The following is a 15,953-nucleotide window of genomic DNA, read 5'->3' on the forward strand; positions in this document are numbered from 1 at the left end:
GGAAAGTCTTTAGATATAAAGCAAAATGTTGGATACAAATCATTAGACTCTGTTGTCTGTTTAATGTTACACTTGTTACACAATCCCAATGTGCAAATAATTTTAAGATGTAACGTTAACATTTAATGTCAAAAGATTTACAGAATAAAAACTGATATTACACACTACACAGTTAGCAATTGTTCTGAAATGTCACACCAAGGAAAATGTTGCAGAAAATACAATTTTCTTTAAAGTGAGTGAAAAAAGACCAGATATTGTGATGACCACAACTGCAAAAAGATGTCTGTAAGACTCAGTCACTGCAGTATAACCATTTATTGTGTCTTAAATCACTCTTGTGTTTTCCTTTTTTTCTGTTCTCGTCACAGAGGACCAACTCCCACCAGGCTTCCCTACCATTGACATTGGCCTTCAACTCAGGGTAGTGGAGCGCAATCGAACAGCCACCCTGCTCTGTGCTGCCAGTGGCAACCCTGACCCAGAAATCACCTGGTACAAAGGATTCCTGCCCATTGACCCCAGTGCAAGTAATGGGCGGATAAAACAGCTACCTTCAGGTACAGGAAGCCTAAGGATTATATTGCTACCTTTTTCCCTCTCATTACCTTGAGCATTGGTAATTAACTGGTAATAGTTAACATGGTTGTTTTTGTGCTTTGCACTGGGCTGCAGTACCCAGTCTTTTTTCTTACGCAATGTTAGATTAATGTCAGAAGTGTGATTGAGAACACTTTAGCTTTCCAACAGATTCACATCTCCAACTTGGATATGTTCATATAATTGTTTGATAAGGATCACATCAGGTGCTGCAACACTGACTGAAACAACAGAATATGTTGAAACATTTTAGGAACCAAAAACTATGCTTTGTTTTTATGTTAATAACAATATAATATATTTTTTCATTATAAATTTGCACTTGTTTTAGGGGCACCACCAGTGAAGAGCAAAATTATAAAACAAATGAATTCAACCAGTCAATTAGTTTCAGAAGCCATGACGATTAAAATACTCAGGTCAACGACGTGTTCTAAATGAGAATTTTTTTTGATTCACCTTCTACAACATAGAATAAATGGAATGAGTGACAATTAATAATAACAATTTAAATAAAGTAAGCAAACAATGTCTGTGGATGATGAAGTATATTATGCAGTAAAGCGCAGCAGCAGAAATGCTGTCTGTGTGGTCACAACAGGCATGCGAGCTGTAGCAGTTCATCAATGCAGCCGTCACACACTGCTCATGCGTCATGCATGTGGACCAACTGTATTAGATATGTCTTACTCTTTGTTAGTCTTTGAACTATCTAACTGCAGAAGGGATCAGCTACTGCATTATGCACCATGCCATTATTCATTTGGACATGAACAATATGTATAGATATTTTTGCTTGACCCCTGTCTCACCCAATACACACAAACTCTCCCACTGAGTGCAATGTATAAGAAACTTTGATCTCACTTTACAGTTTACAGATCCATCTCAACACAGTTTTCCATTACCTTTGATCACACTTTTATCATTACTTTCTCCACATCACACTTTTAAATAAAGGTCATGTCTTACACAAGTTGCACCACCATAGCAACAAAGAAATTTAGTGTGACTGATTCAGTCATCATTTCTATTTATTTAATTCCTCCTTTTTTTTATCTGTAGATGGCTGAAGCTGCAGAAGAACCCATTTTGTCATGACAATCTGAATTGGCATCGCAGAGAGACACAGTTCTTGACAAAATGATGCTGAGAAATTTTAAGATACCCTCCATTAAGTTTAACAGTTTCTGACTCCTTCAAGCATTGACACTGACAGATCAACTAATTATTTCCTCCTGACTTCCTTTCCCTCTTCTCTTTTTCTCTCTCCTCCCCCTCCTTTCATGTCTTTGTTGCATGTTGTCATTTTCCAGGTGCCTTGCAGATCGACAACAGCGAGGAGGCCGACGAGGGGAAGTATGAGTGTGTGGTGTCTAACGTGAAAGGCGTGCGCTACGCTTTCGTTGCCAACGTTTATGTGCGAGGTAGGAAGCAACCTGGCCACAGAGCCAGCACAAAAAATAAAAACATCTGCCCCTCGTCGCTAAAGTTGCTGCTGGGTAGCTAACATGCAGAGAGGATGAGACGGTTTCACAGAGCCAGCCAGGGACAGATGTTGAGAAATATTAACAGGTTGGCCAGAGTGTTAAGTGGGGAAATATTTGCTGATTCATTTGCAAACAGTCACATATATTTGATGGAAAATCCCCCAAATGATTGATTACTAATATCTAAAGGTGGCATTAGAAACCAATAAATTGTTTGAGTTCTTTATCTTTAATCTCACTTTTCCAAATACATATTTTTTCATTGAATTTAAGCCTGCTACTTTGTCTAATATGTGGCCATAACAGAACATTAAATTATATGTGCAAATTTCAGTTCTTTTGACAGTTTATTTTTTTATACTACATCGGTTTGTATAATGAAATAAGAGGTTGCGGTTCCTTCATGCTACATTTATAGAAAAAGATAACAAAGAAAGAAAGAAAGAACAATTCATAGAATAACAGAAAATAAATAAAACTAACCAATATATATATATATATATATATATATAACCCACTCCCTCTGCATGCCTGTCGCTTTCAGGAGCCTTTTTACACCCCCTGGAACCCTACCTTGTATGGATGGGTGGTTGGTGGGATGTTTTTTTAAAACTACGGTATCCCATGGGGGACAAACAGCGTGATGTGCTGGACTTTCAGTATGAACAACAGCGCAACAGTGACACCAAGTGACCTACCAAGACCACTTCCTTATGTAAAGCTATTTATATACACCTGGGAAATAATTCTGCAGTGAATCTTTTAAATTTGCGTCTGGGTGAACAGCAGCAACAAGATAAAAAGAGTCTAAGTTGGGCCAGTATGGCTCCCATCTGATTCTCTTCCCTGTTGTCCTGGGGTGACAGCACCCGCCATGGTGAGCCGGTTCCATCCAGTCAATCTGGCTGGGTGGATTGTCCCAAAGTCCACGGCTTTCCAATAAAAACCCAATGCCTCCCCGCAGACCATCTGTGCCACAGGTAATGCACGTCCCAGCAAAAGCTGAACACAGAACAAAACAAAAAACAGAGAAGTCTGAAAGAGCTACCCTCCATCCAAATGGGCAGCAGCTGCTATAGTCAAATCTCCTGATCCAGTTGATTTGAATAGTTTTGTATTAGCCCTTAAAATCAAATCCGATCAGACATAATTCAATGATGTTTATCAATAGAGCCAAATAAAGATATTCACCAAAAATAACTGAGTTTAATCTATGGTTGCACTCCTATCATTCCCATTGTGCTCACCTGCACATTTGGATGAAAGCGATCAGCCCTCCAATCTATTAGCTTTCCTGAGTCAGCGTTTAGCCTTGTGGTGTTTTATGTTTCGGGCTCCACGTCGTAGGGTGTTAGAGTGGTCTAACTGCATTAGTTTAATCAATTAATGGTTATCAAAAATTATAATTATCAACAGATAATAGAAAATTACTTTAATTAATATTAAAGATTCTCGGGGCACCACCCTTAAATAAGGGAAACGATAACCAATAATCGACTGATCAGTCTCATAAGAATACACTAAACTATTAATTCAGAAGTCAGATAAATAATTCAATTAATAACTACAACCAAAATGATTATTAATAGCTAAAGTGGGAGCTTTGGAGTTCTACATAGAAGAGGTTAGTATCACTCACTCTTGTACGAAATTAAATAGGCCAGCATATATACACAAACATTTAATAAAGAGATATAATAAAAGCAAACGGAGGAAAACACACTATATACAGTCTAACTTAAAGGAACTAAGTTAGAGGGAAAATGTGTGTGTGTGTGTGTGTGTGTGTGTGTGTGTGTGTGTGTGTGTGCGTGCATGGGGGTTGCGCGCCAAAAGGGTGTGTGTCCTTTGTCCTCTGACCAGATGTTTCAATGTATGAAACGTGTTGGTGAGAGACAAAGAGCAAGGAGAAAGTGGAGAGTTTGAATCCCTCTCCTAGTGTGTGTGCTAAGGTTTAGGGCCGAATATGTGTGTGTGTGATCTTAGATTAACAGTGCCGTAAAAAGGGAGATAGTGCATGCAAATACAATGTCTTTGTGAAGCATTAAACTAACATCACCTTAGCACTGTCTCAAAGACTACAGTTACTACAGTAACCTCAGTTAATCAAATCAACATCACAATACCACAGTAACCTAGATAAAACACATTAGCAACATTAACAATAATTAAACAGTCCTTGTTTAGCCGTTAACTCTGTTAAGTTATCTGTCTATGCCCAGTATGTTACCAACAGTCCAATGGAGATGAAAAAGAGTTGCGGTTTTCTCCTGCACCTCTGCTTCGTCCAATTAGTGAGAAGAATCCCACCCAGATTCTCCATTCCACCCACCGACCAAGAGGTGATGCTAGGAGGCAGTGTCAACCTGACATGTCACGCAGTGGGATCGCCGCTGCCCTACGTACAGTGGAAGATGGGCCTGGAGGAGTTGACCAAGGAAGACGAGATACCAATAGGACATAACGTGCTGCAGCTCACCAACGTCCTTGAGTCAGCAAACTACACCTGTGTGGCCATGTCTTCTGTGGATGTGATAGAAGCCACCGCTCGGATCACTGTCAAAGGTAATGGACTGGTATAAAACAGAAAAAAACACAAATGACATCTGGAACCTTTCCTGGAAATTTCCGCTGCCCCTGTGCTGTGGCCTGTGTTTTTCAATTCAATTCAATTCAATTCAATTTTATTTGTATAGCGCCAATTCATAACAGAAGTTATCTCAGGACACTTTTCAAATAGAGCAGGTCTAGACCGAACTCTTTAAAACATTAATTACAGAGACCCAACAGTACCACCATGAGCAAGCACATGGAGACAAGGAAAGGAAAGGAAAAACTGCCTAGGACAGATCCTTAGGCTCTAGGTGGGTGGTCGTCTGTCTCGACCAGTTGGGGTGTGAGAGAGAGAGAGAGAGAGACAGAGAGAGAGATACGAGAGACAGACAGACAGACAGGTGCACAGCAACAACAGTATTGGCAATGGCAATCTAGCAGGACCATGGCAGGAGGCTTTTGCCGTTAAATTAAAGAAAGGTGCTTTTTGCAGTCTCTTTGTCAATGAGCCTCGATGTCAGTGCTTGTATGTGTCTCTTTCTACATGTTTGTTAAGACAGCACTAGAAAGATTAACGTATGAAACAATAATTTCAGTGCTGTGAATTACAGAATGGAGAAATGTCCATTTTTAGTACCAAATCTAATACCCTGCTTCTCCCTCCTCAGCCTTGCCAAAGCCCCCCACCTCCCTCATTGTGACTGAGACCACAGCCACCAGTGTGACTCTCACCTGGGACTCTGGAAACCCAGAACCTGTCTCCTACTACGTAATTCAGTACAGAGCCAAGTCCTCAAACAATGAATTCCAGGAGGTGGATGGTGTGTCAACAACCCGTTACAGTGTTGGTGGACTAAGGCCCAACTCTGAGTATGAGTTCCGTGTCTTGGCTGCCAAAACCTTTGGCCGTGGACATCCCAGCGACCCCGTGGAGGTGCACACCGGTGAACAGGCCCCCTCCTCGCCGCCTCAGCACATCCGATTACGCATGTTGAGTGCCAGAACAATGCTGGTTCAGTGGGAACCGCCAGAGGAACCCAACGGGCAAATCAGAGGCTATCGGATCTACTACAGCTCGGATCTGACGGCTCCACTCAGCGGCTGGCAGAAACAGATTACAGATGACACCATTATGACTACCATCTCAGGCCTGACTCCTGACATCACCTACGGCCTCAGGGTGCAGGGCTTCACCTCTGTAGGTGACGGGCCACTTTCCGATATGGTGCAAGTTAAAACCCAGCAGGGAGGTGAGCAGCAGAGTTATTGTAGTTTTCACTCATTTATATTTTGATTTTTTGATTTTTTAAATTTTATTTTATTTCAGTTTAGTTTCAGTTAGTTTCCAGAGTAGCTTGTTTAGTTTGTATTGTTTAAAATGTTTAGTCTTAATTATTTTTTATTGTTAGATTATTTTTATTATTATTATGGGGATTATTTGTAAGAATAGGTAGGCTATTACAATACAAACACATTAACTCAGTTATGTGAGTCTTCACCAATGCCTTTTAATGCATAGTTGTGCTTACAATTTTGATTAAAACTAAAGACATTTCCTGCATATATTTATTTATTTAGTTTTGTTAGTAACGTTTTTTCCCCCAAAGCGTAGTTTGTATTTTTATAGTAGTTAACTAAAATGTTTAATCAAACCTAGTTTTAGTTTTTAGTTTAGTTTTACTATGATAACCTTGGTGAGCAACCAAACATCTCTGATGTGGATCTGTGTATTAATTAATAAGTGTATTCTATTTTCATGTAAAATCATATGTTTTTTGTGCGTCAGTTTTGTACAGTATTAATGTTAGGCATAATTAGTTAACTGAAGGTCGTGTACTTTATTTGGCTAATTCTGCCTCCTTTTTCCTTCTAGTTTTGTTACTCTAACAGCAGATATGGTTACAGAAACATTACCAGTGTGACCATTTACCTGGGACTCATCCAGTGTAAAACCTATTACCCAGATAGACATGGATGACATGACCACTACCAGTACAGTATTGGCTGCCTCTACCCCAACACAGAGCATGAAATCTGTGTCTCGGGCATCAACACCATCAATCTGTGTCCTCCCACTGAGCCAGTAGAAACCCGGACCTTTCTTGTCATTAGGGCACAAGCTTTTGTACTTCATTATCTGTTCCTCTAAATTTAATTCCCACTAATCCTACGTCAATTTATGCCAAATCTCATTATGCTCATCATGTCAGTATATAACAAACATGCTCTTTTATTAAGAAATAACTAAAAAGGAAAATACAGCTACTCACATTCTCAAGATTTTTCTTCCAGTGATCATTGGACAGTTCCCCTTCAATGTATATATAACATTGCTGTCCATGTCTAATTTCTAGTAGCATGTCCTGCAACAATGTTCTCTTATGCGTTCTTCAGTTCCAGGTCAGCCATACAAATTCCAGGTTGGCGCTGTGTCTGACACCAGCATTGAACTGACCTGGGAACCTGCCTTTGAGACAGATGGAGTTAAACATTATGAACTTCAGTACATAGGCCTCAGTTCGGGCACCGAGGTAAGACTTTCAGTGTTTCATTTAAAATCTCAGTGCCTTTTACACACTTGTTAATATCTTTAATCTCCATCAACAGATGAAGGAAACATTTGCACCCACAAATTCCTATGTTGTGGAAGATCTCCGCCCAAACACAGAGTACCACTTCTACTTGGCAGCCATCTCTAACCAAGGCATCAAAGGCTTCGCCAGCAGTATATTACAGAAGACCAGTATGTAGCCCATTATTCAGTCTTCCATCTTGTTCTCTTTGTGGGTTTTCCAACAAAGGGATTTTCCTGGGTTAAGCCTTAACTTTTATCATGATGGTCACTTCCTGTGACCGCTCTTCAGGTCAATACCAATGGATGCAATATGTAGTACATATTTTTCATTTGAAGTATTCAGTATGAACTAAACAGTTAACAATAGTACAGCTAATGGCCAACCATCACTACTGTCAAAAAGTTAAGAATGTGGATTTTCTTGATTTTTTCCAAAGATGAACATTCACTTGATAGATGGGTAGGATTTTACTGGTTACCGGCTCTTCATTTTAAACTGCATATAATGTGGACATTATATGCAGTTCTGGTTCTGTTAATATCAAAAGTCATCTGTGTATGTTTCCTTCAGCTCCTGTGTCTTCTGTCGTGCTGGTCTCTGAGTGTCTGTCCCAGGGAGAAATAAAGGTGTCCTGTTCCTCTGAGGGAGGAGACAGTCCTCAGTACAGCTGGACTCTGGATGGACACACACTGACAGACACTCAGCTCCTCTCTGGAAATAGTGAGACTAACAACATCACTCTGAAATCAGACGTCTCAGGACAACTGGTCTGCTCAGTCAGGAATCACGTCAGTGGGATATCTACCTGTGGTGAGTCAGCAGTTGAGTGAAAAACAGTTTGATAGTTATGACACTGATGATTAACTGTACAACAGTCATTGATCTGTTTATTTCCCATAGGCTACATGTTCATTGTCTGCACCTTATCCAATGGGATGCACATATCACAGAGTGTGCGTGTATCCAGTAACAGCCAGTGCATTGAGCCAACATCAGCCTCTACTACAATCCAAGAATTTTTTGCGGGTAAGGAGAGTGACATCAATCCATAAAACTCAAATTGCACACACCAATCAAACTATTGCTTCCTCCAACAGAGATGACCTGTGTTACTAATGAAAGTGTAAATGAACTCTACTTTCACAGCAAGCACTTAGAGTAGAAATTCTCTTTTTTTCTCACCTTCACTTCTTAGCAGCTCACTATGAATACTTGTAAGTGTAGAAAACACTCATAGACCTTTTTATGAGTGTTTTCTACACTTACATCAAGTTGAACTGTGTAACTCTTTTCACTTTATTAGTTGCTGACTTGGTGAAAGTGGGTCAGAGTAACCTTGACATATTTACAGATTTACTGAAGTCAAATATCATATTATGAATAACGCCTATATTGTTATATTAATAGTGCAACTCATTTTGATGCTATTTATAAATTATTGTACTCTAGATTTCCACATTGCTGCCCATTAAAAACAATCTATCTCCAAATTTTTTAGATAAATTGAAGGAGAAAATAATCTTTGGAGGATTGTGTATTGAATCACAAATTGTAATTATACTAACTATGTAAATATGTACGATTCAAAACCTGTCAATCAATCAGTCATGTGTTATCCGTCAGTTTAGGTAAATACCCTTTTGTTGATATTTTGATAATGAACTTTACCTTTAATGACTCTTGAGAATTAAATGAAACTTCCACACTCATCATCAGTATTAGTAGGTGTGAGGTTTCCCTTTACTGGTTTACAGAGGAGTTACTGTTGTTTATGAATAATCCTGTATTCAATGAAACTCTCTGTTGAGAAACATTTCAAGAAAAATAATGATCAATAAAAAATTAATCATACAGCTGTTTCTGCATTAAGAGGCTTTACTTGTGTTTTTCCTCATTAGATACTGAGTGTAAAATGTGGCTGTTTAGTTTTGTTAGTCCTGTCTTTTGATAATCCATTTATTCTTTCAGAAACTTTAACTAAGGTAGGGCGTATGTTGGATTGGACCACATGGCCAGCCTTCACTCCCCACGTACATCAATGAGCCTTGGCCACCCATGACCCTGTCTCCAGTTCACCTATTTTCCTTTCTTGGACCACCCACAAACTCACAAGAGCTGCAGCTTTGGAGATGCTCTAAACCCAGTCGTCTAGCCATCACAATGTGGACCTTGTCAGAGTCGCTCATATGCTCACTGCTTCTAACACATCAACTTGCTGCCTAATACATCCCACCCACTGACAGATGTCATGATAACCAGATAATCAGTGTTATTCACTTCACCTGTCAGTGCTCATAATGTTGCTCAAATGTATATTTTATAGTGGGGGGGGGATTAATAAAGTCTGAAGCTGTATCATGCTGTTTACCAATGTATCTGACATGTAAAAAATATAACAGTACAATCATAGTATTAATCATAAATTATCAATTAGTCAAAATCTCTCAAAAAAAATGCATGCTCACTACATCGATTCAACTTTGTATAGTGGATCATAATCCTTATTTTTCAGACAATTTATTTTCTAATATTTATTTGTTTAACCTACTTTCCAGCTTAATAGTTGAACTGAACACACAAAATTTAATAAACATTTTTCTGAAATTTTGTTTTTGTAACCACCATCTCTGTGTGTAAATAATTGTGTCCAACATGCTCTTATAATAATGATCTGCTATGGTGTTAGGGGCAGTTTGAGAGTTTGACGCAGCATTTCAGGCTGTGAATTTTGATTAACATGAACTTATTCATTTAGGAATCAGAAATATGGAATATCATATGTTTATTTATTCAGAAATTATGACATGAAGAGATGGCATGTGTTTTAATAATTTATTATATTATTTTTTAGAAATTTCTTGGAAAATGTTGCAACATGGACAATATCAGCTGTCAGTTTCAAATCCTCTTTTAGTATGAAGGAATAATGTTTTCATCTCTTCCAGTCAGTCCATCCCACCATTGTGTCTCTCTCCTTCTGGGCTAAAAGGGAAGTAAAACTAACATTGATTCCTTTTTCTCCTCTCCTCTCTGAAGTTGATCACTTTTCATGACACATTTTCTCAGTGTAGAATGTGCATGTTTGCTTTTAAGTAGAAAGGTTTGTCTGGAAGCTGCTGACTGGATCAAAACACTGAGGAGACATGGAAGCTGTGATTGGACTGTTGCTGATGCTACTCGGAGTCTCTCATGGTGAGATGTTTAACTTGTTTAATCTGACATATTTTATAGTCTGGCAGCACCTTCAGTGATGTATTTTACAGATCAAACACTTATGCACACTGGAACCAAATTTAAACAAGACACCTAAATAAATTAAATACAATTAAATATCTTTGGTGTATAAGTGATGGCTTATGTTTAACCACTATTTATGTATGAAATTGTAACCAAAAATTCAAAGGCTCAAAAGCTCAAAATCTATTTTATTGTCGCTCACTGTACGTAAAAAGGAGGACTGCAAACTCAGTTATAAAAGAGGAATCATAATCTCAGTAAGAATAAAAACATGCTGTTACAACAGAAATACATTCCCTTTGATATGTAAAGGTTCTTCTAAGAGTTGGGAATGAAAAAAATATATGTGCATTTGAAAACGTAATTTAAAATATCATCTTATATTCTTCTCCAGTGAACTAGGATTTTTACACATAGTCTACAGGTTTGCTTAAATTTGCTTTAAAGTAACAAAAAAAAAACAACCCCTTTATGACATTGTAACGGCACTTTGTTGCAGGGACACGTTGCTTACCTTCACAAGAAACACTGCATACTATTATACACATGAGAAGCTTAGATGTTGAACAATTGTTCAAATTCTATTTTGATGGCAGAACATTGTTTTGTTCAGTCAGTCAATTTCAGAAGGGTGGTATAATGGTTGCTCTTATTTAACCTTGTTGATAAATATTTGTGACAAAAGACAAAACAATAGTCCTCTGAATGCAGAATGGTTTTTATCAAAGAAATAAAGTGCAGGGGAATTTTACCTACGTCTCCTCTGGCACTTTGCCCACATACTTGTTGTAAGCAAATTTTTAAATTCTTACAAACTGATGACCATATAGTAGTAGTAGTAGTAGTAGTAGTTTAAGTATTAAAGCGGAACCTGAAACATGAACATCTAATCATAATGTCCCCAACATGAATGGGGAACTGTCAGCATATTCTGTTTACTTTACCATGTTGTGAATAACAGAAGAAGCATTACTGTGATCTCTGAGGATGTCGTCTGAGGTTTGACAGTTTAAAGCAGTTCAGTATTAAAACTGATAAATATAACATGAGCCCTGATGATGATTATAATATTGATGACGGCCACTGAGTTAAAGTGACTTCATACAGGTTTCCATATTTGTGAATACAAGAATCCTGGGTCACGACCCGGCTCTGGAACTGTGACAAAAACGAGGAGACGCAGTTAAATGACACAGGAACAAAATATTACCTGATGATGGTCTGAGGACCAAAAGCATCCTCAGTAAAGTTGTTTCAGTTTTTGATCTTGCACAAATCTAAAACACTTTCTGATTTGCAAGATCTTCAATTTGAATTAAGAGTTTACTTGTTTCACTCTTTGAATTACTTGGATATATTGACTTTAAGTGTCAGCAAGAAGTCCTGACCACGTGACCTGTGTTTCCTCTTAAGTCTGATAACTGCTTTTTTTACACTGCTCTGGTAAGAATTTTCACACCATTTATCTGAAGCTGATCACTGATGACACTGATGACATTTCAGGCAGCTTGATGTAAGATGTGCATGTTAGATTATAAATAAATATGGAGGTTTGTCTCTACTGAGAGCTGCTGACTGACTCAACAGAGGCTGAACACTGAGGAGACATGGAGGCTGTAATTGGACTGTTGCTGATGCTACTTGGAGTTTCTCATGGTGAGATGTTTAACTTGTTTAATTTTACACATTTTATAAACTGTAGGATCAAGTATATTTAAAAAATAAGGTCTAACATCATATTTATGTATTTTACAGCTTATCACTGATGCACATTGGAACCAATGACACATAAATGGTCTTAATATAATTAAGTAGGTGTATAATATATATTTTCTTTACTTTGATCTTCAATTGGCTGCCATAATTCTATGATGCTGAAACAATCTGAACGCGTTCTCTGGTGTATTTTAAGTGATGGCTTTCGGTGGTACAATTTACACATGAAAGTAAATTCAGCTGTTTTTTTCAAAACTGAAATTGAAACCGGGATACAAATAGCAGATACAGAAAATATACGAGTACATAAAATGAATGATTATGAATAAACCTCAAGAGATGTCAAAGGCCCAAAATCTGAAAGATGCTATTTACTTTACTCTCGCTCGATTACTGTACCTAAAAAAGAGGGTGGCAAACTCACTTAATAAAGTTAACGTGGAATCTTAATCTCAATCATAATTATAAATTATTCAGTAACTAAAGTTTAGCAATTGTTTTTGAATAAAAATTCCTGAAAGTTCCTTTATTATGTAAAATTGTTAGACCTCCGTTTCATTTTTTTTGTTCCAAGAATTTTCAAACCCAGAGAAATATTTAAAGTTATTTGTTCATTAAAAATCAAAAATTTTGAATCTCCTTTCATTATTTCATACACATTTCCAAAAAACACATCATAACTAATTATGTGTTATCTTCGGAAACTTCACTAGAATTTAAAAATGAAATCCGGCTGATTTGAAAAAAACACTTGTACACAGTTTGCTATGGCTGGATGAGGTTAAATTGACTTAAACACAGAATGTTTTACAGAAGAAATATACTTCAGATGCTAAACTTTAACAGTTTTTTAGTCAGGGCCAGAGACAATGGCGGTAAAGTCCCCCACCCTGTTTTAATGACTTCAAGGGGAATCCCACCAAAATCTACCTGGTGAAAGGCATTAAGAATAACTTTACAGAAAAAGCCAATTTTCTCAATGATGGTTTTATGTAGGTCATATAAAGGCATCAGTATTAAATTGAGACTGTTTCATAACTCATTGTAAAAAACTTCTTATATTAGGTTCATTATTAGAGGATTCAAATTAAAACTACTCACCACATTGTATGGCCCCATGGTTGAATATATATTATCATTTAGTCTATAACATAGTATTATGGATTGTAATTGATGAGTAACAAGTTTTAACTAATTTAAACATCTTTGCAGACTACTGATTTGTTTCATCTATGTCAATGCATATTTTTTAAATGTATTTTATATTGTAGTTATGTAAAATATCTTCCTGAAAAGTAATTATAACGGAAGTATAACTGTAAAATAAATTTAGTGAGGTAAAGAATACACAAAAAGTAAAAGTGGCATAAAATGCAAAGTACAAGTACCTCAAAACTGTTCTGTAGCAGAATCTATCATTAAATATAATATAAAATGTACAACTGACTGCCATTTTTACGTACTTTAATTCCACCACTGCTCAAAGGCCTGTGTAATTTTCCATTACACAAGAATAACTTCCTGTTTGCAAACGGTGGTCTCAGCTGCAGCAAACCCACTGTTTCAGTGTGTTTGACTATATCTCACTGACATACTAACAGACATACATCAGGACTCAAATAGCAACGCATAACAAAGTCAGTTCAGTGCATTTTGTAACAGTCTGCTCTGTCTTTTCCTAAAGAAGGCTTCAGTTTTGTGAGTCCAGTTCTGTTTTTTATGAATTAGTCCACTCTCTTCACTTCAACCCTTCAGCAACCAGGATGTTTCTCTTGTAGTAGTAGTAGTCCACTACAAGCTCATTAGTTTTGCTGAGCCTCAGGTGCACCATGTGACAGTGCTCTCTATCTGTCCTCTGTTCAGACAAATGCCTAGAATGAACTTAATTTCCAACCTAACAACAAAATTATACACACGCACCACTTGAATCATTCTTCAGTCAAAGCAGCAACCACACACTAATGTACTTTATACAAATCACGGATGTCCTTAGTACTTTGTTTACCTTTTTAACTTTCTCATATATGCTTCAGTGAAACATTATTTCGGTAGATCTTCTGCTCAATGAACACAAAAATAGAAAGGCTGGACTGGGATCAGTACATTGGTGAAATCATTGTCACTGTCAGATTTAAAAGATGTGCGAAATCAACTCAATAACAGGCATGAAAGTCAAGACAAGTTTGGGCTTTGTGTGTGATAATGTCTTTCTCGCTCTCTCTGCCTGTCCTCCCTTGTCCTCCTCACAACCTAGCACTCCCAGAGTTCACTAAAGTTCCTGTCAACCAGATTGGCGTCTCAGGAGGCGTGATCTCATTTGTGTGCCAGGCGACGGGGAACCCCAAGCCGAGGGTTAGCTGGATGAAGAAAGGAAAGAAGACACAGAACCAGCGTGTTGAGGTGAGTCAATGAGCACTGCTGCACTCTCAGGGCGAGGAGGGCAACTTTATTGTTACTGTACTGTACTATGTCACTAGGGATATCCAATATCTCACAGTAGGCTATGAGTTTTTAAACAGGTTTTGAAAATGTTGATGTCTACAAAATGTTAGTGATATGTTTAGTTGCATTGAGCAGTGAGATTGCAGATTGCAACCAACTGAAACCACTGCCTCAATCTAGAACCAGTGTCTGGTTTGTCCTTTCTGGGCTACTGTAGTAACATGGCGGTGAAAAGAACTCCTTCTGTAGATATAAAGGGCTCATTTGATGGTCACAAAAACAAAGTGGGATTCAGGTAATTAATGGATATTGTGTTCCATTTCTGCCATATTCTGCCAACTCCGATTGGTCGAATTACAATATTCTGAAAAGTCATTATTGAATTTTTGCCCAATAAAGGCAAAAATCTAATAAAAACAAAGAGTACCTACACCAGCTGAAATTCAAAACTATTATTACTATTGCTATTAGAATCCACACATCTTTCTAACCTAACCTTATGACTCTCTATCCTACAGGTCATTGAGTTTGATGAAGGTGCCACCTCCGTACTCAGAATCCAGCCTCTCCGAGCGCCACGTGATGAGAGCATCTATGAATGCGTTGCTGAGAACAATGAAGGCAATGTCTCTGTCAGTGCTAATCTGTCAATCATCCGAGGTGATTCTCTAAATAGTTTTCAAATAAATATAGTAACTTCTGATCAACTCAAATCAATTTCAGACTTAAATGAACAACCATCCTATATTCGGATACCGCATGGTTTCTCATGTTTATTCAAGCCTTCTATCCTCAGCTGGTTTGTTATGTGGCTACTGTATATGGCTAATGTAACACTCCTGAGGTGCACTTGTCTCAGTGGTCAAAGGTTAATTGGGATAAGGAAAGTCGTTTGAGATAAAAAAAAAATGTTGAATACAAATTGGATTACATTAGACTCTGTTGTCTGTTTATTGTTACACTTTTGTATCTTCTTTTATTTTAATCACTATTGTGTTTTTCTCTTTTCCTGTTCTTGTCACAGAGGACCTACTCCCACCAGGCTTCCCTACCATTGACATGGGCCCTCAACTCAAAGTGGTGGAGCACAATCGAACAGCCACTATGCTCTGTGCTGCCAGTGGCAACCCTGACCCAGAAATCACCTGGTACAAAGACTTCCTGCCCATTGACCCCAGTGCAAGTAATGGGCGGATAAAACAGCTACCTTCCGGTACGGCCCAAGCATTATGTTCCTACATTTTCCCCTCTCATTAACTTGAGCACTTAATTGAATTTCCAGGACATTTTGGGGCAAAGTTAAAATGGTTGTTTTTGTGTTTTGCAATGTGCCTGCTGT

The 15,953-nt window shown here is 37.9% G+C and overlaps 3 protein-coding genes across 12 annotated transcripts in view; all 3 read left to right on the forward strand.

The window, feature by feature from the left end:
* LOC127375176 (receptor-type tyrosine-protein phosphatase F) overlaps positions 1 to 9,843 on the forward strand; it is a 57,915-nt gene extending 48,072 nt beyond the window's left edge. For 5 of the 10 annotated variants that reach the window (XM_051421051.1, XM_051421050.1, XM_051421052.1 and 2 more), the window contains 6 exons: positions 5,312 to 5,893; positions 7,038 to 7,174; positions 7,251 to 7,386; positions 7,790 to 8,029; positions 8,120 to 8,245; positions 9,188 to 9,843. In XM_051421051.1, coding sequence (XP_051277011.1) covers positions 5,312 to 5,893; positions 7,038 to 7,174; positions 7,251 to 7,386; positions 7,790 to 8,029; positions 8,120 to 8,245; positions 9,188 to 9,261 — 1,295 coding nt within the window. In that variant the 3' untranslated portion in view covers positions 9,262 to 9,843. Of the gene's footprint in view, positions 1 to 371; positions 561 to 1,916; positions 2,028 to 4,385; positions 4,656 to 5,311; positions 5,894 to 7,037; positions 7,175 to 7,250; positions 7,387 to 7,789; positions 8,030 to 8,119; positions 8,246 to 9,187 lie in introns of all 10 variants that reach the window. The other 5 variants (XM_051421057.1, XM_051421056.1, XM_051421049.1 and 2 more) reach the window with 3 other exon arrangements.
* The window catches only part of LOC127375177 (hemicentin-2-like), a 31,649-nt gene that overhangs the window by 4,789 nt on the left and 10,907 nt on the right, over positions 1 to 15,953 (forward strand). The gene's annotated exons all lie outside the window — the stretch shown is intronic.
* LOC127375175 (hemicentin-1-like) overlaps positions 10,347 to 15,953 on the forward strand; it is a 58,408-nt gene continuing 52,801 nt past the window's right edge. The window contains 4 exon segments of the mRNA XM_051421047.1: positions 10,347 to 10,411; positions 14,427 to 14,572; positions 15,133 to 15,274; positions 15,639 to 15,827. Coding sequence (XP_051277007.1) covers positions 10,363 to 10,411; positions 14,427 to 14,572; positions 15,133 to 15,274; positions 15,639 to 15,827 — 526 coding nt within the window. The 5' untranslated portion in view covers positions 10,347 to 10,362.

This window comes from Dicentrarchus labrax, unplaced genomic scaffold (genome assembly GCF_905237075.1).
Source record: "Dicentrarchus labrax unplaced genomic scaffold, dlabrax2021, whole genome shotgun sequence".
Classification (NCBI taxonomy): Eukaryota; Metazoa; Chordata; class Actinopteri; family Moronidae; genus Dicentrarchus; species Dicentrarchus labrax.